The sequence below is a fragment of the Dasypus novemcinctus genome, chromosome 22 (assembly GCF_030445035.2).
Source record: "Dasypus novemcinctus isolate mDasNov1 chromosome 22, mDasNov1.1.hap2, whole genome shotgun sequence".
NCBI lineage: Eukaryota > Metazoa > Chordata > Mammalia > Cingulata > Dasypodidae > Dasypus > Dasypus novemcinctus.
Genome location: NC_080694.1, coordinates 57105031 through 57128843, shown reverse-complemented (window position 1 = coordinate 57128843; position 23813 = coordinate 57105031). Strand labels below are relative to the sequence as shown.

The 23813-nt window shown below is 38.9% G+C and overlaps 1 protein-coding gene and 1 non-coding gene across 3 annotated transcripts; one reads left to right on the top strand and one right to left on the bottom strand.

Annotated features, from left to right (window-relative positions):
* Nucleotides 1-234: 234 nt before the first annotated feature.
* On the bottom strand, nucleotides 235-12622 carry GMNN (geminin DNA replication inhibitor). 2 transcript variants are annotated; one of them, XM_004462060.5, is made up of 7 exons: nucleotides 12462-12622; nucleotides 10866-10939; nucleotides 5323-5400; nucleotides 4509-4656; nucleotides 2136-2218; nucleotides 1703-1813; nucleotides 235-649 (listed from the first exon to the last, which is right to left on the bottom strand). In XM_004462060.5, the coding sequence occupies exons 2-7, from the start codon at nucleotides 10911-10913 to the stop codon at nucleotides 488-490; spliced, it is 630 nt and encodes a 209-aa protein (XP_004462117.1). In that variant the 5' UTR covers nucleotides 10914-10939; nucleotides 12462-12622; the 3' UTR covers nucleotides 235-487. The 2 variants fall into 2 exon arrangements, with proteins under 2 accessions (XP_004462117.1, XP_004462118.1); XM_004462061.4 differs by lacking the exon at nucleotides 12462-12622 and adding an exon at nucleotides 11548-12093.
* Nucleotides 12623-15332: 2710 nt separating this feature from the next.
* Nucleotides 15333-15439, top strand: LOC111765020 (U6 spliceosomal RNA). Its single transcript, XR_002797482.2, has one exon. It is a non-coding gene; the product is annotated as a U6 spliceosomal RNA (small nuclear RNA).
* Nucleotides 15440-23813: the final 8374 nt, after the last annotated feature.

Below are 23813 nucleotides of genomic sequence, written 5' to 3'. Positions count from 1 at the left end.
ATAGCTTCTCATGCTCCATTCCAAAAACTACACAATGGACACGGGGCATGGAAATCAGTAGTGCCTTCAGTGAGCTTTAGATACAACCATTTTTGGGTCTTAACAGGAATAAACTCATTTTCCTTTGTTTCCTCCAAGATAGCAGGGGAATAGAAAAACAATATAAAAGCAGACAGACACATTTTCTACATAGGCTCCTCATACTTCACCCTTCCAAGATATACACAATGCTCCTTAATAGGCAACTGAAGTTTATTTATCATATATACAAGTCATGTCAGACAACTGAGAAAATGCTATTTACATAAAACATCGAATTAAAAAATACATAGTATTTGTATTTTAATACAACAATAGGGTTTCAGGATTCAAACAAGGAAGTCTGATTCCAGAGTTTTTATTATATGGTTATTTATTCTGCTACAAAGAACCATAATGGAGGTAAACTTTGGCAGTGTGTTTCTGAAAAGTCTAATACTACTGAATTTCATACACTTGGTTTTGTGTCTGTAGAAGAAGAAACAATTTCTTCAGCACATGTGCCAATTTCTAAGTCTTCCACTTCAGAATCCTCACCAGTTTCCTCTTCAGAATCAAATTCCTGACTATCCGGTGATTCAAAGTTATCCCGAGTTCCATCATTCAGTCTCTTTTAAAGAACAAACAAATAATTTATTGGAAAATCTTAAAAACCCAAATCCACTTTAGCATGCTGATATAGCTGACCCACCCTCACTGTTGTAATGAAGGTCTTTTCAAGGTACCCTCAATTAAATTTCACTTACAGTCAAGTGTTATATTTCAGCAAAAGTCAAAGGGTTTAATAATTTGCTAATTTTTTTTGGTAAGCACTGAAATGTTTTCAGAGTAGAATTTAAATCAGAACTTCTCAAAACTATCTGCAATGAAGGATCAGGTTTTCTAATTGCCAATCTACTGTGGACCATTACTTATTTAGCAGTTAAAAGAGCTTTTACAGAACTTTCAAATGAAAACTTCAAGCATTAATCCTGTCACTGCTCTAAAATATAAGGCAGCAATTCAATACATGAAAAGTTTTGACTTGAGAAACTTTTCTTCCCATTAGCAAGATTTGTTTTTACAAATATAAATAACTCTTAAGATCTATTTTAGGCAGACTGGTAAAATAATAGTCATCCAGCTAATTCTTATATAATCACATTAGCCACTTCCCAAAAAAGAAAGTCATAAAACCACCAAACTTACTTGGTACACCACAACTAATAGTTTTACAAGTGATAGTGAAGTTACACTGACATTCAAGTAAAAACTGTTAAAAATATGTCACACCATGAAATATAGTAACTTCCCGTACAGTTTTCAGATAAAGTTAATTCTTTGTTATAACTCATCAAAAAAATAGATGTTCTATTGCTTCATAAGAATGAATGGTAAGCACTAATGGTAATTGGGCTCTTACTATGTGCCAGGCAATCCTCTCAACTTTACATCCATTACAACTCATATATAACTACCAAATAGGCATTGTTATTCCCATGTTGAAGTCCTGATGGGATAAACCACCTGCCCAACTTACCGAATTTAGTAGTGCGAGGCAGAGAGCTAATTCTCAAACACAGGAAGTCTGATTCCAGAGACCTAACATTTACTGATCACTACTGCCTCAACTTTATAGAAAAACAGATGATTCCAAATCAGATGAATATTAAAAAATACCTACCTCTATCACCTCTGCCATATACTGTACATGTTCTGCCACTTCTGCCAGTTCTTTATTCTCCTTTTTCAGGCGGGCAATTTCATTGTCCTTTTGTTCAATTTCTTTATGAAGCTATATAACATAAATAAAGTTCAATTCTATACATTTGGCTTATCTATAAACTAAATTCTGAGCCTCCAAGGATATACCTGATAACTACATTTAGCACAAAAAGTTCCTAACAAAGGTGGTAAAGGTGGTATCTTCAGCTCTCAATACAACAGGCTTCTTTTTATATAAAGCTTCTGGTAACAATGTAACCTTTCTAATTATATTTTTCAGAGGCTTACACAAAAACTAGTTGAAATTGCTCTAACTAAATACGCTACGCAGCAGAAGGAAAACAGTCCTGGTAGTTTTGTAAATACCACAAATAATTATATTCAGTACATACTTTCTCATTTTCCTTAAGTGTTTCATAGAGCGCCTTCCTCCGTCTTTCTGCCACTTCTTTCCAATACTGAGGGGATGGATTTTCTGAAATAAATCAATTCTTTACATATAACTTTATACGTCATTACTGTTATATACAGCTAAAGGAGCTCGATAATTACTTCTATTTAAAAAAATATTTCCAGTCTTAATACTACACATATTACTTAGCAATATCCATTTTTAAAAGATTAAAGTTAGAAAAGCGCAAAATGCTATTTTGTCACAATCCTGGAGATGTTAAATTTGATCAATTGGTTAAGATATCTACCAGCTTTCTCCCTTGTAAACATAACTTTTTTTAAATAATTGGTTTATTGAAGTGTATCACTCACACATAAACGTACATAAACAATAAGTGTATAATAGTTGTGACCTTACAAAATAAACATATATAACATCATAAAGGACTCTCATTAACTCACCCTACCACCAATAACTTGCATTGTTGTTAAACCTTTTTAACTAATGATTAAAGAGCATTGTCAAAATACTACTACTAACCAAAGTATTTTTCCCCAACCAACCCTATTTTTATTGTAAAGATACCTTTTCCCCTAAATTAGTGAATGATCTATGAAGTAAAACTTCTTGAGTTTGTGTGAATGTCCTGTTCCACAACAATCTTTTACCCAATTTTAACCCCATTGATGTTTCCTATTTAAATCTTCTATAGTGGGTGAAAAATGTTCTTTTTCTATTTATGTAATTCCTTCTACATTTAGTAGTAGGCATTCTCTAACGACTTCCTCTACCCCCTTCAAATTTTAAAGATATTACAGTATGGACTCATGTATTATAAGCAATTTTTGTTATTATTTTTAAGTAGGTACTGGGGATTGAACCCAGGACCTCATATACAGGAAGCAGACGCTCAACCACTGAGCTATATGCACTCCCCCTATTATTCATTTCGATGCTCAAATTTTCCCAGTGGGAACTTTTTATTATGTATAACACATGTGTCTTTCTGACATGCCCATTGGTTTCTGAGGACTGCCTTATTTTCTGACACAAGTTGTTCTAGGCTCACCCCAGTTTCCCTGCCTCAGTACCCAAGTCCTGGAACCAGACATTTTCTCCAAGAAGCTGTTAGTGGAGAATAATGTTTACAAACAAAGAACTGGATGCCAGATGTGCCACTCCTTCCTTACTACTGGGGTGTCATTTGCTTTCAAAGACGGAGCCAGGAAATACATTTTTTTTAAATCATCAGTTTAGACGGATACCCCCAACACAGGGGTCTTCCTTTCCTTCCCCATTCTGTACTTGTATCTCTCTTTACCATATTATGAATCCGGCTCCCAACAACATCAAATTATTACTCATTTGCTCAGTCTTAAAATATACACAAAATAGTTTTAGAATCGTTACACCAAAAGCATTGCCAACAACTTAATAAAGTTCAAGATTTCCTTGTAATTCTTCTCATCCCAACAATATAAGACACTAAGGGTCTACAGTCTTCTGTGTTCAAGTTACATGGATTACTTTTTTTCCTTCTGTGTGGTTATGAGAGCAATGTATAGCTGAGTTGTTTGTTTCTGTTACGTAATTAGGTTGTGTTCTCTCATCCCTACTGACTTAATTTTAACCAAATCAGATATGAGTGTGACAAATCCTGTTGTTGATTCCCCATTATTAAAGAGCTTCTTTATTTCTATCCATTCGACCTTCCCTAATTTTGCCTCATAAAACTCTACCGTCTACTTACATTTTCCTACTGCCTTCCAGGTAAACTGGAATGAGCCCAATGTCACTGTGACCTTGAGCAGTCAATTAACTTCTCTGGACATAATTTTCTCATCATTTGTAATACTCAGTGACCTATATATAGACAGCAGAGAAGTAACAATCTTCCACAACGCTTATAAGGTACCACTGCTTTGATTTCCGTGCCATTCCATTAAAAACTAATATTATTTACAGACACAATTCTTATTCATCTTTACTCCCTTTACTTCAGCTGTGGTTAAATGGCTCTCTTACCTCACATTCTCCAGAAATATTCAAATTCATTTCTTAATCCAAATTAATTCTCTAAACATTTTTCTTCTTAAAAGTCTACTTCCAAGTCTTAGAAACCTAATCCTTTTCCTTAATAATGCATCCACATTTGGATCTTACCAAAACAACTGATCAGATCTGTCCAAATTTATGATGTTTATATATTTATAGTCTTTAAGAAATTATAAAAAAAGAAATTGTTAATTAGAAAAAAAATACAAGTAAAACAGATTAAGAGTATGTGGACAGAATTCCTAACAGCATAATGAATACTTATTTTGTGCTATAATTTAAAATTTTAAGATAAAACTCATGCATTTTTACATACCTTTAATCATAAGATCAAATGATTCTTGGGTGACTCCTCCAAGATTTATATTTTCACTATATTCTGGGTCAAGAACAACTCCAGAGCTGGAAGTCTTAGATGTTAACTGGCCACTCCAATGCTTTATTTTGGATACGCCTTTGGTCAACTATAGAGAAAATATATAGATCAGTTTCATTTATTTTGAATTAATAAACAAGAAAGCCAGGTGTTTTTGTCACTTATGTATTTAAAATAAAGAAATTATAGCTGTATCTTTTTTATGTCACTGGATCTCCTTTACAATTTTTTAAAAACACTACCAAATTATAGTTATATTTTAGGAATTTTATCTGCAGCAGCTATTTTGGATTTTACTTGAGACTAAGTCTTAGGTGAAATTACTTTTATTGAATTTAAATAAATAATTCAATACCCTGGAAAGGCAACATTTCCTCCATTCTATATTTGTATCTCTCTTCACCATATTATGAACCTGACTCTCAACCTGCAAAAATCTTAAGATACCCACATTCATGAGTGCATCATTTATAGGAAAGAATCTAATGCTCTATTCTCAAAGCATTCATCAACATTCCTCTTAAAGATTAATTCATAACTAATTACATAACATTTCAGTTCCACTAAAGGTACTCATACAAATTTTGAACAAATAAAACAAAAACAGTAAAATCTACTTCTTCAGGTAACAAGTAATTATTATTCTTTAATTATTTCCAAATTTCAATGATTTAGGCATTCTGAGCAAGGAATGATTTTGGAAAGGTTTTCAATGTAGAGTATTATCTGTTCCATTCTACCCAATCATACATACCTCATGTTCTCTTCCAACAAGAGATCCAGCTGTAGAAGGCTGAATCATCTTCAGAGTTCTTCTTGGGACAGGACTATTCTAAAAGTCAAGGTAATTTATTTTCTGGTTACTGAGTTTCTATATGGACTGTTATTGACTTAGTCCTACTGTAACATGGGAAAAAAAGAAATACTAAAAATGCTAATATCTGATACTACTATTTAACTTTAAAATGAACAATGAGGATATTGTTTTAATCAATTAGCAAACTTATTTCCCTAAAATCATAATAAAGTTGAAAAAAATTCCTAAGAATAGGTCAAATCACCCAAACAAGTTATAACTTTCCTCTTTGCATTTCAATATATGCTCTTGCTATAATGATTGTCAACTGATCATATCTAGTTAAAATAGAAATACAACAAAATTTCTAAACTCTTTTAGTACTGTAAACTGTATGTGATGAAATTTCAGTACAAGAGGATTATCTGTATACTCTAGAAACCTACAGGTACTCTACTTTTACAAAACCAAACATCATAATATTCATAGAAGCCCACAAAAGAGGTAAATTGAGAGAAAAGGTTAATTATTTACACTACAAAATACTTTCCCCCCCAATCTAAAGGATTCATTTCAGACTTCCTTGAAATCATAAATATCCCCTAACACATTTCTATGTTTCACCAAAGGAATATAATTTTCAAGAACATATTTTATACAAAAGACACTATAAACGAACCCCCCCCCCCACCATTACCTGATTGTAGAAGCAATCTTGCTTTAAGCCCTTTCATTAGGAGACTGCTAAAATGTCAGTGCTCGAGCATAATTAAAACACTCCAATATGCCCAAGCTATTGTTTTGGAAAATAAATTGCCTTCCTCATAATATGTAAATACTTTCCTGTATATTTCCTGATCTGAAAGCTCTCTCTAGTTTTTTGCAAAAATCATTAGTTATACTGCCACCATGGGATAGCAAACAATGGTGAATACTCAAACAAGGCTAGCAAGAACATGATACCATACTAGCGTGAGAAAGTTACTGATTCTTCACTGTACTTCACATGGCAAGAGTTCGCCTTTCCCACGGTAAAGTTTCTACTATCGATTATTATCTCACTATTTAACTGAAGGACCAATGCCAGCTACTGTGAGAACAAATACTATACCAACTTTTCAGACGCAATTTAGATTATGGATTAGTCAACAGTCCCAAAGAAAACATGAACTTTAGAAGCTTAAATAATAGAAAGTTTTAATTTACTTAAATGCTTACTAATAATAATGGCCAAGAAGCAGGCTAAATTATTGTCACAAAAAACTGAACATTTCCAAGATGTAACTTTTATGCATGTAAGCTTATGTACACATGGCCCTAAATAATGTAATATTCCTATTATCATTTCCATTGTACTGATTCTACATAGGAATAGGCTCTTTCGAGCCAGAAGTGTTCATATATAGTAATAGGCTTAACCTTTTCAGTAAACAATTTGAGTGAGGGTCTATGAAACCCCACCCCAAAATTAACTACACACACAAGGGCATGGGATTTTACATACGATTGGAAAGATATCCACAGACCCCAGATTAAAACTCAAGCTTACAGATCTAGTTCTAGTCTAATGCCCTCATTTTACACGAGTTAAGCTGAAGCTGAGATGCTAAATAACTGGCCCAAGGCCATAATTTTGGAGACAGAACCAAAAGGTTCCAAGAATATTTATATCTAGGTAGTTTTACTGTAGCTAGTTACTTTTCTTCAAATGTAAGGATTTGCTAAAACTCAATATACTGTGTTTGCTTCACAACAATCTAGTAGAGGGAAAGGAGAGAGAGGATGGGGTTATCGATGAGACAAGACTGCCCATCTACTGATAAATGTTGGTGCTTGGGGTAGTAAATTGAGTCTATTATACTATTCATTCCAGAGTTCAATACTTGAAAATTTCCATAATAAACACATACAAAGAAAGCAAAGGGGGAAGATGTCATCATTCTAAGTGGAAGTTAACTGAATCAAATCCACAAATTACTAATAGAAAGATATGGTTCAAGAAAGATAACCTAAGGATATTGAGAAACAAGGCAAAACTATTTATCAAAAGGTACTTGCTTTCACTTATCAAAGGCTTTTATTTATGCTATTTAATTTAAATCTACAAATTGACAGTTTTCCAGAAAATGTCTCATTCCCAGGGTCCTCATCCAGTGCAATTTGCATCCTAGCGAAGCTTTAAGTTCATTTAGAACAAATCAAAGTCATTAGAACTACTAATTGCAATATATCAATTTGGCAAGCTATACAAATATATAAATTCCATGCTCAGGTGGAACTATTTGGACTGCTATTCTTCAAAACATCTTCTATGATTCATATTCAAATTTAAGTGAAGTCCCACCCCACCACTAAGTACAATGACTTATACATGTTGTCATTTCATAGTCTCTCAGATCTTAGGTTATTCTCTCCATATACGTTGCCCTCAAACTACCTTAATCAAGACTAATTTGAAATGTTTATATAGCTGGGTTGGCAGAATCAGAAGAAAAAAAGGCAAAGAATTTTAATACAGACAGAACTTATTCTGGATATGACCTAACATTATAACTTTTGGATATCTTTGTAAAGAAGGTGTTCATAGGGAAGCAGATTTGGCCCAACGGATGGGGCATCCGCCGACCGACCACATGGGAGGTCCAGGGTTCAAACCCCGGGGCCTCCTGGCCCATGAGATGAGCTGACCCATGTGCAGTGCTGATGCGCGCAAGGAGTGCCGTGCCACGCAGGGGTGTCCCCCACATAGGGGAGCCCCATGCGCAAGGAATGTGCCCCATATGGAGAGCCACCCGGCACAAAAAAAGTGCAGCCTGCCCAGGAGTGGCACCGCACACACGGAGAGCTGACGCAGCAAGATGCCACAACAAAACGAGACACAGATTCCGGGTGCTGCTGACACAAGCGGACACAGAAGAACAAACAGCGAATGGATAAAGAGAGCAGACAACTGGGGGTGGGGGTGGGGGGTAGGGAAGGGGAGAGAAAAAATAAAATCTTAAAAAAAAAAAAAAAAAAAAAGGTGTTCATAAATCACTAAGAAGCAAAAATGGACCCACCTAAAATAAAAAATTATACAAACTCTGTCCTTTTGTTATAAGAATAGATACTTGGGATATAAAATTTCCAGTGACAATACAGGAATTCAAAATGGGCTGCAAATCAAGCAAGTTAGATAGTAAGGAATATGTTGTACACTGGAAAAATATGCTATGTAAGGCAAAATGTGTCTCTGTGATCAAAGATACTGATTCTAAAGATACAAAGAATTTTAATTTAAAGATTTCTTGAGGGAAGCAGACTTGGCCCAGTGGTTAGGGCGTCCGTCTACCACATGGGAGGTCCGCGGTTCAAACCCCGGGCCTCCTTGACCTGTGTGGAGCTGGCCCACACGCGGCGCTGATGCGCGCAAAGAGTGCCGTGCCACGCAGGGGTGCCCCCTGTGTAGGGGAGCCCCACGGGCAAGGAGTGTACCCCGGAAGGAGAGCCACCCTGCGGGAAAGAAAGCGCAGCCTGCCCAGGAGTGGTGCCGCACACACGGAGAGCTGACACGACAAGATGACGCAACAAAAAGAAACACAGATTCCCATGCCGCTGACAACGACAGAAGCAGTCACAGAAGAACACACAGCAAATGGACACAGAGAGCAAACAACTGGAACGGGGAAAGGGGAGAGAAATAAATAAATAAATCTTAAAAAAAAAAAGATTTCTTGAAAGGTAAGTGTAGAAACAAAACAATAACACTCTTGCAGATAGTCAACTCTAAAAAACTATTAGAACTAATAAGAGTTCAGCAAGGTTAAAAAACACAAGATCAAAATCAATTGTATTTGTACACAATAGCAATTAGCAAACATAAAAGTAGCAAAATACTACCATTTACAATAGTATAAAAAAGAATAAAATACTTAGGAATAAATTTAACAAAAGAAATGTGAAATGTGTATATTGAAACCCTCAAAACATTGTTGAAAGAAATTAAACATCTAAAAAGAAAGATATCCATAGATCTGCAGATTGAATCGTAAAGACAGCATTACTCCTCAAATTGATCTACAGAAATTGACAAGCTGATCTTAAATGCAAATAGAAACTTGAGATTCAGAGTAGCTAAAACAAGCTTGAAAAAAAAAAACAAAGTTGGCAGACTCATTTCCCAATTTCAAAACTGCACTAATCAAAGATACCATGGTACTGACATAAGGACAGACACACAAATCAATGGAATAGAATAGAGTCCAGAAATAAACTAGTACATTTATGGTCAATCAATTTCAACAAGGGTGTGAGGATGTTCCTGATATACTTTAAGTAAAAGCAAAATTTTAATGTTTGTAACAGTCCTATTATCTGGGTATGAAAGTGATTTAAAAGGAAAGTCTAAGGTCAAGTATATTACTAAATGGAAAACTAAAAAATGTAACATGGGACTGTATAGCAAAGTAAAACTGTATGTGAAATATAAATATGGGTAAAATTGTATATGTAAGACCATTTTTCTTGGAAACTGAACAAATGTCAATACTATAAGATGTTAACATCACACAAAACAAAACAAAACACTATGCTAAGTGAAAGAAACCAAATACAAAGTAATACATACCGTATGATTCCATTTATATAAAATGTAAATATAAATCAATTTATAAAGATGAAATTAGATTAGTGGTTATGTAGGGATGGGGAAGGACTGCTAAGGGGTGTGGAGTTTTTCTTTTTGGAGTAATGAAATTGTTCTAAAAAGTTTTGTGGTGACTAATGTACAACACTGTGATATACCAAAAACCACTGACTATATACTTTTGATAGATCACATGGTATATGAATATATCTCAGTAAAACTGCTTAATAAATAACTGTGCAAAAATAGCCATAAATAGCAGTTATGTATAGCAGAGGATATACCAAAAACCACTGACTATATACTTTTGATAGATCACATGGTATATGAATATATCTCAGTAAAACTGCTTAATAAATAACTGTGCAAAAATAGCCATAAATAGCAGTTATGTATAGCAGAGGAAGCAAAGAGAGATCGAGAGGTGAAGAATTTTCTTGTCTGTTTTTATTACCATTATTATCGAAATAATGAAAATGTTCTAATAACGATTGAAGTGATGAATGCACAACTATGTGATTAAACCAAATACCACTGATTACATACTTGGGATGAACTGTATGCTTTATTAATATGTATCAATAAAATTGACTTGTTTAAATTACAAAAAAAAAGCAAAATTAGGTTGGACATTCACATGTCCCAACCTTATTATATAACTACTAACTCATCAACAATACTGGATGGCTTTCAGAAATAACATGTGGATAACAAAAACCAAGATTAAGCAGCCATCGTTAATTTTTTTTTAAGTTCTGTATTACATGTCCTCTAAAAATTCAGGATTTATAGAAACTATAGCCAGATGTGGCTGAATTATCTCATAATACTTCCAACTACATGCTTTCTACAAAGGATTAAAGTGACTCTCACATACCTTTATGTTCTCTTGGCATTCTTGTTTCTGCTTCATGCTGGGATTCATGATACAGCTGGTGAAAACACAGAGGACTGGGAATTCAAAAACATAATATGGTTTGTACCTGAAAGTACAGTCTAGATTTTTTGTTGAAAGTACTTACAATCACAAAAACCATTCTACCATGTGGCGGAACTACCTATCTTTTCTCAGGATACCCAAACTCAGCCCTGTCAATGACTTGGGTGACTAAAGTTAGTGATATCTTGATAGATGCACACAATAATTCTGGCTGAAAAGATCTTGGTACAAAAGGAAAATTACGTATTCTAAAATTTACAAAGCGTGATGATGGCCTGGATTAAAAACAGGGCTATCAAAGATGTGAGAAACAGTCACCAGGAAAAGCAAAACAGTTAATTTACACGCCCAGATCCATCCTTTAGAAATGCATCCTAACCTTGCAGTTTCTAGAAAGACAGATTTAAACAATTATAAACTCAGCTCTGGTAACCAACAATAGCTTAATAGTGACTTATCATCGCATCAAAAGACACCATACATTTGCATTTGTAGGGACTGTTTAACCACCAGTATGAACTGAGAGATTAAAGGAAACAAAGAAGAAGCGGGCAGGAGATAAAGAGTGGTAACGTGAATGTTTTATTCAACCACGGAGCCGGACTCACTCCAATCTCACCTCTGAATGCTCCAGTCCTGTCTGTGCCTCCCTAAGGGATGTCGATTTTGTGGCCGTGTCTTTCCCGGGTGCAGTGGCTTTAAAACACTGGCTATGACCCGACCCCACGCTAACGCATTTTACACCTTCCGCTAGCAAACAAAACTGCATGAAAAGCAAAACTTAACGCAGTGTGCTAGGTGTCCTCTTTTCTCCTCAACTTCATCGTAAGAAAATGCTGGCGGGGAGCCACTATATCGGTCCGGCGCAATGCTTCCCCAACTGGCATGAATGAACCCTCCACCGTAACTCGCTTTTTGTTCTCTGGCTCTTTTCTGGATCTTGCCTCAAACAACTGGCTTAGGATCCCTCACGTACGACTGGGCCCGACGCGAACGCTAGGCAGGGGCACCACCAGGTCACGCGCACCGGGGCGATCTTTTTAACCGGGGACGCGGATTCAACTACTGGCTACTGGCTCCCACGGGCCCAGCTCCGGAACTCGGGTGGCTGAGCCCGCTCCCAGGACCCCTCCCCGGCCGGGCCCCTGGGGCAGCGCCCGCACCCTCCAGATCCGCGGCGGGGCCCCGCCGCCCAGCGAACCGCGAGGGGGCGGGCACTCCGTCCCGCGCGCCCGAACCCACCAATCGCGGTGCGCGTCTCGGGCACGGCGCCCGGCCAGCCAATAGGGAGCGCGGACGGGAGAGCGCGCCAAAACCGACCCGACCAATGGGGCGGCCCCTCGCCTTGCCCTCCCTCTCTCGCACGGTCCCACAACCCTTCCAATAACCCCTTTGCTCTCAATACCGCCGCGGCTCCGGGAGCGGCCGAAAGACTACACGGCTTCAGGCTGGCAGGAGCGAAGAGCGGGTTACCTAGGAGCTGTACACCATGCAACCCTGCGTGCCCACCTCCTGCATCTGGCCCACACTTACCGGGTGGAAACGCTCAGTCGTCGCAGCGAACGCACGTGGCTGTGGCGGCGGCACCTCGGACAAGTCGCACGGCTAGCCCGCGCTCGGCCCCTGCGGCAAGAGCAGCTGACGCCAACCGCGACACAGGATTACTAGCTCCGCTCGCCCACCGGGGCCGAGCACGTGACCACCTGACGCAAAGGCGGGGCGGGGCCGCCGGGATCGGACCAATCGCCTCTCTCCTCCGCCCGTCTTTGCCCGCCTCCTTCATGCGCCTGCGCGGTAAGCGGTAGCGCACAGTTCGCAAAGTGAAGGGAATTGGACGGTTTGGGGTGTACGTTCCCCCCAGTCCTGCCCATTACCCTGGGGCCGCGGGAATTTCCTTTCAGGGTGCAGTGTTTTTGCCCTTTACCAGCAGGAAAAATGTACCTCCACTGGACGTAGACGACAGAAGAACAAATATTGGACATATAGTGCACGACTTCTTTTATATTTGCGTAGCGCGCCAGCGCCGCCGACGTAGGAATAGTTTTTATGAAGATCTCTTGTCAGTGATGTGAAGGCGGTGGCACCGGAGGCTCTGGAGGGATGGAAGAGGGCAGAAAAGGTGTAATGTGGGGACATTTTCGGGACATTGGAGTTGTCCTGAATGACGTTAAAGTGACGGCTACGGCTCCTCGTGTATTTTGTCATAACTTAACAAAATTGCGGGGGACAAAGTGTAAACCGTAATGTAAAGTCGTCCGTGGTTAGCGCAGTGCTTCAGCGTGGGTTCATCAGTTGTCACGAATGGTACCAGCTAATGAGGGGTGTTGTTAATGTGGGAAAGTGGGGAGGGGGGCGGGAGGGGGCTCCCTTATATTTTTTACGTAATATTTGTGTAATCTAAAGCTTCTTTCAAATTTAAAAAAATGTGCTTTATATATATATAAGAGCTTTCTTCATTTTGGCTCTTTGTGTTTGGAGTCTGGTGTGGTGCGGTGGGAGTCAGGGAAGGCCTGCTTGGGCCATGAATTACTGCTGCAGCTCTGCAGTGAGCGCCTGATACTACTCATCACAGTTCCGGGCGCTAAGAACGTATAACTGTCACTGCAATTTGAAGGAGCAGTAAAGTCTTAGTAATAATTGTCTAGGTTTTTTTTTTTTTTTTTTAATTCTATGAAATTCCCAATAACTTTGCCTGCGAAGATAGCGTGTTTGGGCTCTCTCGAATCTAGTCAGAGCTTTTGCTTACACACCATAAATTTTAATATAAGTTTCTTTTCCTACTTTTTAACTTTGCATGGGATTATCGTTCCTGGCGAGAAGGGAATATATATTAACGATGTATATATACCTTTAAGGAACGCTGTCTCAGTCGTTCACCCTGTGACCCTGCCTTCCCTTCCCGCCACCGCTCTCTTTTTGACAGAGCTTAAAATGTACAAAGCATAGTTGCATGGTCATAGCTTTATTTGCGTATATAATTTAAATTTATTTCTAAATATGTACCCCCGGAAAAAAATGAAAGTAGGGACTCAATGCAGAAATTTTACACCAGTGTTCATAGCGGCGTTATTCACAACAGCCATAAGATAAAAGCAATTCAAATGGCTATCAATGGATGAATGATAAAACAATGTGGTGTATACATGCAATGGAATACTACTAAAAGGAATGAAGTCCTAATACATGCTGCTACTACCTGACTCAACCTTCAAGACATCATGTTAAGTGAAATAAGTCTGACAAAATTTAGTAGGTTAGGGGAGATGGGAATGGAGAGTTAATGCTTAATGGGTGTAGAATTTCTCTTTGGAATGATGATAAAGTTCTGGAAATAAGTGGTGGTGAGGGTAGCACAACTCTAAATGTGATTATGTTTTATATATGGTTCCACAATGAAAAAAAAGAAACTAAAGAGACAATGACAACTAAATGCAATACAAGAATCTGACCTAGATCTAACAGTACAGGAGAAAGACCCAAAAGTACATTGTTGAGATATGCAAACAATTAGAATATAGACTGAAAACTATATCAATGTTAAATTTCTTCAGCTTCATCTCTACTTAAAGTGGTTACATAAGTGAATATCCTTGTTCTTAGGAAATAGACATAGAAGATATAAATGTTCAATAAGCATGATATATGCAATATACTCTAAAATATTTACAACTTAGATAAATAGAACAATATAGCAAATGTGACAAAATGTTAAAAGTTGGTGAATTCGGGTATCTGGGTAAGGAGATGTTAGAGTTCTCTGTACGGGTTTTGAGTTCTTTTTTCATTTGTCCTGTATGTTTGAAATCATTTAAAAACAAAAAGTTGTGTTTTTTTGTTTGTTTCTTTGTTTCTTTTTTTCTTTTTTTGGAGGTACTGGGGATTGAATCCAGGACCTTGTACATTGGAAGCAGGCTCTCAACCATTTAGCTACATCCGCTCCCCAAAATAAGTTTTTTCATAATCTAAATTCATAAAAGAAACAATTCTGTGTTAGGAATATTATCAGTAGAGCACTGGGTTTCCAGAATGACAAGAATTTTGCTGATGAGCGGTAAGTGTAAGCTTTGTGTTGTTTGACTTTCAAATATCAGCCCCTCGAAATAATAAATCTGACCTTTACAATGTCTTCATTCATCACATAATAAAAAAAGATCACTGACAAGTGATATTGAAGCATAACTGGTGGAAGCTGATTTCCATAGAGCGTAAATGGAAAAAGTATGATCCCATCATTCAAAAATATATAAAATATTATTTTCTGGTTGTCTGTTTTAGGTAAAATATAACGCAAAGCACATCATTTTATTGCTCTCCAGAATTAAAACACTAGGAAAGAAAAATGTCTTCTTTATGAAAATGCTCAGCAAGCCAGTGGGGTAGGGTCTACGGGTTGTCATACAAGTTGTGCTCACTTCAGCAACACGTATACTAAAATTGGAACAATACAGAGAAGATTAGTATGGCCCCTGCGCAAGGGTGACACACAAATTCGTAAAGCATTACGTATTTTTTGTTTTTTGTTTATCATTATTGTTGGAATAATGATAGTGCTTTGGGAGTGACTGGAGTGTTGAATGTACAAACGTGATACACCAAATACCATTGATTCTACACTTTGGATGGATTTATGCTTCATTAATATGTATCAGGGTGGAGGGCGGCGGACTTGGCCCAGTGGATAGGGCGTCTACCTATCTCATGGAAGGTCCGCGGTTCAAACCACCGGCCTCTGACCCGTGTGGAGCTGGCCCATGCGCAGTGCTGATGCGTGCAAGGAGTGCCCTGCCACGCAGGGGTGTCCCAGCGTAGGGGAGCCCCACGCGCAAGGAGTGCACCCCCTAAGGAGAGCCGCCCAGCGCGAAAGAAAGTGCAGCCTGCCCAGGAATAGCACCGCACACAGAGAGAGCTGACACAGCAAGATGACGCAACAAAAAGAAACACAGATTCCCTTGCCGCTGACATCAATAGAAGCAGACAAAGAAGACGCAGCAAATAGACACAGAACAGACAACCGGGGTGGGGATGAAGGGGAGAGAAATGAATAAATCTTTAAAAATATATATATATATATCTCAGTAAAACTGGGGAGAAAAGCCTACACAGTCAAGGGAAATGAGTTTGAGTACATATCATGAAGCCTACTTACCCAATTATTGTCTGTAATTGCTGATAGCCTGGTTAGTTTTAGAATAGTGTGGGAAGACATTCCTTTATACATTTCAATATTCTTTGAATTTTTTAATGCCAAAAGAAATGACACCTATCTTAGGGAAAATTGTGAACCCCAGAGTCTGAATTAAGCACTTGGAAATGTTGCTAGTCCTAAGTGAGATGTACTGTAAGTGTAAACTACACATTGGCTTTCAAAGATTTAATACGAAAATAATATATCTAATTTTTATACTGATTACATGTTGAAATGATATTTTAGGTATATTGGGTTAAATAAAGTATATCATTAAAATTAATTTCACTTATTTTTACTTTTTTAATATGGCTCCTGGAAGACTTTTGAATGACGAATGTGGCCCACGTTTTTCTTGCATTATATTTCTTAAAACACCACTCCTCTAAACTACCATAATGTAAATTATCCTATCAAATCACCTCAGTAACCCTATTTAGTAGATGTTCTTACTTCTCTATTTGCAAGGCGGAGAGGTTAACAGGCCCAAGAGATCACACACAGTAGGGAGTGGCAGACTGAGACTTCAGATCTGACCAAAAATTTACAAGTGAGGAAGAGGAGGGTATGAAAATATTTCTGTTCCAAGAGACAGAAGCTCCTCAAGCATCCATTACTGGGGAATTTCTCAAAAACTGTGCTTCCCTATTTTAAAGAACAAATTATGGGGAAAGAATTTTTGTAGGAATCTTGAAAAATAAGTAGTTATTATTTGATTAGAATTTTTCTCTAGGCATCCAAGCATACCATCTATACTATGTGTCTTATCTGCATTAAGGAAACCATGGATATTCATATGCTTAGTTTTATGCAGTACTTTTGACTGATATGTAATACTTTAGTGCAATTTTTAAAAATTTATTAGAGACATGGGTTTACAGGACAATCATGCATAAAATACAGAATTCCCATATACCACCTATTATAAACGCCTTACCTTGGTGTGGAATATTTGTTACAACTGATAATAGTGCATTTTTTTCTCTCCCCTTCCCCCTCCCCCCAGTTGTCTGTTCTCTGTGTCTATTTGCTGCGTCGTCTTTGTCCGCTTCTGTTGTCAGCAGCACGGGAATCTGTGTTTCTTTTTTTTTTTCACATTCTTTTTATTTATTTTCATTATTTTTATTTTTTTTCTTTTAAAGATTTATTTATTTAATTCCCCCTTTCCCCCCCCCCCCCCCCCCCCGGTTGTCTGTTCTCTGTGTCTATTTGCTGCGTCTTGTTTCTTTGTCCGCTTCTGTTGTCAGCGGCACGGGAAGTGTGGGCAGCGCCATTCCTGGGCAGGCTGCACTTTCCTTCGTTCTGGGCGGCTCTCCTTACGGGGCGCACTCCTTGCGTGTGGGGCTCCCCTACGCGGGGACACCCCTGCGTGGCAGGGCACTCCTTGCGCGCATCAGCACTGCACGTGGGCCAGCTCCACACAGGTCAAGGAGGCCCGGGGTTTGAACCGCGGACCTCCCATGTGGTAGACGGACGCCCTAACCACTGGGCCAAGTCCGCTTCCCATTTTATTATTTTTAAATATTTATTTTTTATTTATTTCTCTCCCCTTCCCTACCCCCTCCAGTTGTCTGCTCTCTGTGTTCATTCGCTGTGTGTTCTTCTGTGACCACTTCTATCCTTATCAGCGGCACCGGGAATCTGTGTCTCTTTTTGTTGTGTCATCTTGTTGTGTCAGCTCTCCATGTGTGCGGCACCATTCTTGGGCAGGCTGACTCTCTTTCATGCTGGGCAGCTCTCCTTACGGGTCCACTCCTGGCGCATGGGGCTCCCCTCCGCAGGGGACACCCTGCGTGGCACGGCACTCCTTGCGCACATCAGCACTGCACATGGGCCAGCTCCACACGGGTCAAGGAGGCCCGGGGTTGAACCGAGAACCTCCCATGTGGTAGGCAGATGCCCTAACCACTGGGCCAAGTCCACTTCCCTGTAGCGCATTTTTGTAATCCTACTATTAACTATAATAAACCATTGTTTAATTTAGGATTCACTGTGTAGTGTAGTTCCATGGATTTTTTTAAAAAAAATTTTATATTGTTACCATATATTAAATCTAACCCATTGGGCAATTTTTAAATATACAATGTAAAAAAAATTTTTCATGGATATTTTTCTGTAGTCTTTCTATTAGCCACATCTAGCTAAGCAAAAACTCCATTGCTTTGCCTAATTTCTTCTTTTCTTGCCCCAGAGCATTTATAATCAGTTTGTGAAAAGAAAAGAATGAAAGAAATTACAATTATATATGATGGGAATGGGGAAGGGAAATCATTACCACAGTATAGAGCACTGTGATGACTTGAACTGTTAATGAAAGGCAATAGAACCAATTGAGATGACCGAGAATAAATGCAACAATTCTTATTTAAGACTAAACTGAATTTCCAAGATTTTCAGCCAAAGTATAGAAATCGCCTGACTATTACATGATAATCTCTATTCTTCTGAAAACTGCCTTTGGAGAACAAATAACAATTCATTACATTCTTATTCAAAAGACTCAAGTAAGATCTTTTGTAAAGGGCTCCATTTTATCTAATTCTCAAGCTATGAATTGTATTCAAGTGGTTTACCCTAGGTTTTAGGTTACCTATGACATACAGATGTTGCAAAAAAGTCCAAATTGAAAAACCTATCAGAATTAGAGTTTTTAAAAAACGTATTAGAAAAGTTGTAGGTTTACAGAAAAATCATGCATAAAATACAGAGTTCCCATATACAACCCTATTATTAACAACTTGCGTTAAGGGGGTACATTTGTTACAATTCATCAAAGAACATTTTTATAATGTACTCTGCGACGGTTTGCTCGGTCGGTAGAGGTGGGGTCTGGCTGCGGACAAGGGGTCGGTCCCGCTTGGGACGAGGGGTCAGTCCCACTTGGGACGAGGGGTCGGTCTGGCAGCAGATGAGGGGTCGGTCTCACAGGGGTTGCGCGGTTCGGCTGACGGGGTCGCCCGGCGAAGCCAGCAACAAAGGGGTCGCCCAGAGAAGCAGGCGACGAACTGGGGACAAGGGAGGCCAGGCCCTTGTCGGGGGCTCTCAGGACTGGAGGGCGCATGGCAGAAGAACTACCGCGGAGACAAGGTAAACACGCAAGTCCAACTTTATTGAGGGAGAGGCAACAGTTTTATAGGGGCTGGGGAAGGCTGATTGGTCGAAGCCACGCCCTGCTCTGATTGGTTGCTGGAGAAAGGTCAGTGGGAGGTGCTGGACAGGGGAGGGGTGGTGGTTAGGGATTGGCTGTCGCTGTTGCTGGGGGAAGGGGCAGGGTTTAGGGATTGGTGGCTGCTGTTGCTGGGGTGGAGGGCAGACTTGAGTTTCCCGCCCACGCCTGGCTGTTGCTGCTGTCGGGGGGAGGGAAAAGGGCAGACTGGATTTTTCCGCCCACGCCTGGCTGTTGCTGCTGTGGGGGTGGGGGGGGGAAGGGCAGACTGGATTTTTCCGCCCAGCGCCTGTGCAGGGAGAAAGAAGGCATCCTGTGGCGCTATCTGGGAGGAGGGGTGGCCGCGGAAGCATGGCTGCCGAGAAGGGGAGACCCGAGGGCACTCTGCGCCCATGCCGAGCTTCCTTCAGGGGTGGCGGTGGGCCCGACCAACCACCCTATTATGGGGGCAGCGGTTTGGAATAGGCCTACCGCGGCCGCTCCCCCGCCAGGCCAGCAAACCACACTTCAGCCCGAGGGGTGACCACAGTACTCTTAACTATAGTCCTTCATTTACAATAGGGTTCTCTGTGTTATACTGTCCTATGTTGTTGTTTTTTTAATTTTTATTCTAGTAATATACATACAAACAAAATTCCTGCTTTTAACCACATTCACATATGTAATTTAGTACTGTTAATTATGTTATGCTACCCTCTCTAATTAAGGATTTTTTGTTTGAGGTACACAGGGCCCGAGATTGAACCTGGACCTCATATGTGGGAGACTGGCACTCAACCACTGAGCCATATCAGCTCCCTGAGTTGGTTTTCTCATTTGTTTTACCTGTTTATTTTTGTTTTTTCCAGGCGGTACCAGGAACCAAACCTGGAGCCTCCTATGTGGGAGGTGGGTGCTCAACCACTTGAACCACATCCACTCCCAGGGATTTTTTTTAATATATATTTTTTATTAGAGAAGTTGTGAGCTTATAAAACATTCCTGCATAATGAGCAGAATTCCCAAACATCACCACTCCATCATCAACTTACATTATTGTGGAACATTTGTTATAGATTATGAAAGAACATCGTCAGACTACTACTACCAACTGTAGTCCATGGCTTACATTTGGTAAATTTTTCCATACACCCCCTATTATTAACAACATGTATTAGTACTGTACTTTTGTTATAGTTCATGAGAGAACACTCTCATAATTGTACTGTTAACCAAGTCCATCTTTCACCGCATGATTCACTGTGTTATATAGTCCCATGCCTTGTACATTCTGTCCAAATTGTACACTTAGTAGCTGTCACTTTTATCACAGGGTTGTGCAAAGTCTCAGTAAATTTTTGAATGTTTTACTTAGTCCAAAAGAAGAATTTCCTTACCTTCCTATTATTGACCCTTAGCATTGATATAGCATCTTCTTTGCCATTGATACAAGAATATTATAATATTGTTGTTAACTATAGTCCATAAGTTACATTAATTGTATTTTCCCATGCATCACCATATTCTTACCACTTTGTAATAGTGATCTACATTTGTTCTAGTTCAAAGAAGAACATTTTGTTTCTGTACTACTAACCACAATCCTCATCCACCTCCAGGTTCGCTATGTTATTTTAGATTATTCTCTAGCTTTCTTTCAATTGGCATGTATGTCCCTAAACTTCCTGAACTAGGGTGTTTTTAAGGAAACACTTTAATGGTAGAGAATAGGAGAGAGTAATATAAAAGGGATAGCTCAGCTTTAAGATAAAAGACAACTGAAAAGTACTGAGAAAATAAAAAATGAAACACAAGTACACAGATAGTTAGACCAAGGGAATAAAATTCAGAAATAAGCCCACACATCTAAGTCCAATTGATCTTTGACAAGGGGCTAAGTCCACTAAATGGAGAGACAATGGTCTCTCCAACAAATGGTTCTTGGAAAACTGGGTATCTACCTACAAAAGAATGAAATTGAATTCCACCTTACACCATATACAAAAATTAACTCAAAATGGATCAGTCACCTAAATATAAGAACTAAACCATTAAACTCTTAGAAGAAAGCATAGGGGAAAAACTTCAGGACCTTGTATTAGGCAATTGATTTTTAAGATATGACAACAAAAACATGAGCAAAAATTTTTAAAAAATAGACAAACTTCATTAAAAGCTTTTGTGCATCAAAGAACATTATCAAGAAAGTGAAAAGATAATCTACAGAAAAGAAGAAAATAGTTCAATCCCTATTTGATAAGGGCTTAATATCAGAATTATAATGTACTACTACAACTCAGCAACACAAAGACAGCCCAATTAAAAAATGAGTAAAATTCTTGAATAGACATTTCTCCAAAGAAGATATACAAATGACCAATAAAGCGCATGAAAAGATGTTCAACCTCATTAGCTATCAAAACCACAATGAGATACCACTTTACACCCACTAGGATGACTGTAGTTCTAGTTTGCTGGACTGCTGAAATGCAGATACCATGAAATAGGTCAGCTTTTTTTTCTTTTCAGGAGGTATTGGGGATTGAACCCAGGATCCCATACATGGGAAGCAGGTGCTCAACCACAAAGCTACCTCTGCTCCTGTGGATCAGCTTTTAACAGTAGGAATTTATTACCTTACTAGCTTACAGTTTTGAGTCCAAGAAAAATGTCCAAATCAAGGCATCATTAGACAATGCTTTCTTCCCAAAGATTGGCTGCCAGTGAGCCTGGACTCCTCTGTCACTTGGCAAGGCACATGGCAGCATCTGCTGGTTTCTCCCTTCTCTTCTGGATTTCATTGCTTTCATTCTCTTGCTTCCATGGCTTTCTCTTTTTCTGAATTACACTCCACAAAGGACTCCAGTTAGAGGGTTAAGACCACCCTGAGCCATACTTTAACAAGTAACCTAATCAAAAGGCCCTACTTACAATAGGTGTATCCCACAGGAATGGATCGGCTTTAAAAACATACTTTTCCAGAGTACATACAGCTTCAAACCACCAAAACCATTATTTAAAAAACAGAAAATATGAAGTGTTGGTGAGGATGTGGCAAAATAGGAACTCTCATACACTGCTGGTGGGAATATAAAATGGTACAGCCACTGTAAAAAATTTGGCAATTCCTCACAAAGTTAAACATAGAATGACCATATGACCCAGCAATTCTACTCTTAGGTTTATACCCAAAAGAAGCAAAATCAGGGACTCAAACATACTTGCACACCAGTATTCATAGTAATATTATTCACAGTTGCCAAAAGATGGACGCAGCGTAAGTGTCCATCAACAGATGAATGGATAAACAAAATGTGGTATATACATACAATGGAATATTATTCAGCCAGGAAGGGGAACGAAGCTCTGATACATGCTACAACATGGATGACCTTAAAGACATTATGTTGAGTGAAAAAAGCCAGATACAAAATGACCAATATTGTGTGAGTCTAATTATATGAAATATTAGGACTAGGCAAATTCATAAAGACAAACTAGATTACAGATTACCAGGAGTGGGGGTGGGGAGGGTCAGGGGAAAAGGGGAATTAATGCCTAATGGGTACAGAATTTCTGCGCAGAGTTGAAAAAGTATTGGTAATGGATGTGGTGATGATAGCCCAATATTGTGAATGTAACTAATACCAATGATTTGTACATATGAAAGTGATTAAAATGGGAAATTTAGCATTGTATGTATGCTACCACAATACAATTTTTCAAGAAATTAACTGAGGCTGAGGAAACATTTTTGGAGTCATGGAAGTGTTCTATATCTTGATTGTAGTGGTGGTGAACATGGCTGTATACAATTACCAAAATTCATTAAACCACACACTAAAATGGGTGAATTTTATTATATATAAATTACATCTCAGTGTAATCGGAAAATAAAGGAGCTAAAGCAATACTGTCAAATCCTAGGGAAAAACTGCCTAGATGCTAAGCCACCAAGTGAATGTGCTTCAGCAAATAACAAATCAGAGAGGAAACAGAGCTTTGTCTAAGGAAAAACGTCAAGTGGCCTTGAGCCTGAGAAAAGTCAACAGGTTTAGCATCAGAGAGCTTGAAACCAAGGAAAGCATCCTTCAACTAAATAATTATTAATCCTACCTGAACATTTGTAGCTTTTATAAAACATTTTGCATATGCCATTTCACTTTAAACAAAACCTCTATTAAGTGAACAATGTAAATATAATCTCTATTTTCCAAGGACAAAGAAACCGTAAGTTGTAGTGCTGATGGTAGGACGTGTGCTAGTTATCAGCGTCTTACCTCTCAATGTCAAATTCACTGGCAAGTTGGGGAGGGAAGACTTCCCACAAGTTCTGCTGGCACAGCACCACAGCAGCTTCTCTACCACTCTCTTGCCCTCCCCAGTCAGGTCTGAATCTCACCTGGGGGAGGCGAAAATCCTTTCTTAGGTGTCTGCCTTAGCACCCAAAATAGTAAAGAGAATTCTAAAGACTGTAAGAATTCTAGCTATAAGGAGCAGTCACCGGGAAGCAGTTGTGTCTCAAGTAATAGGGCATCCGCCTACCATGTGGAGG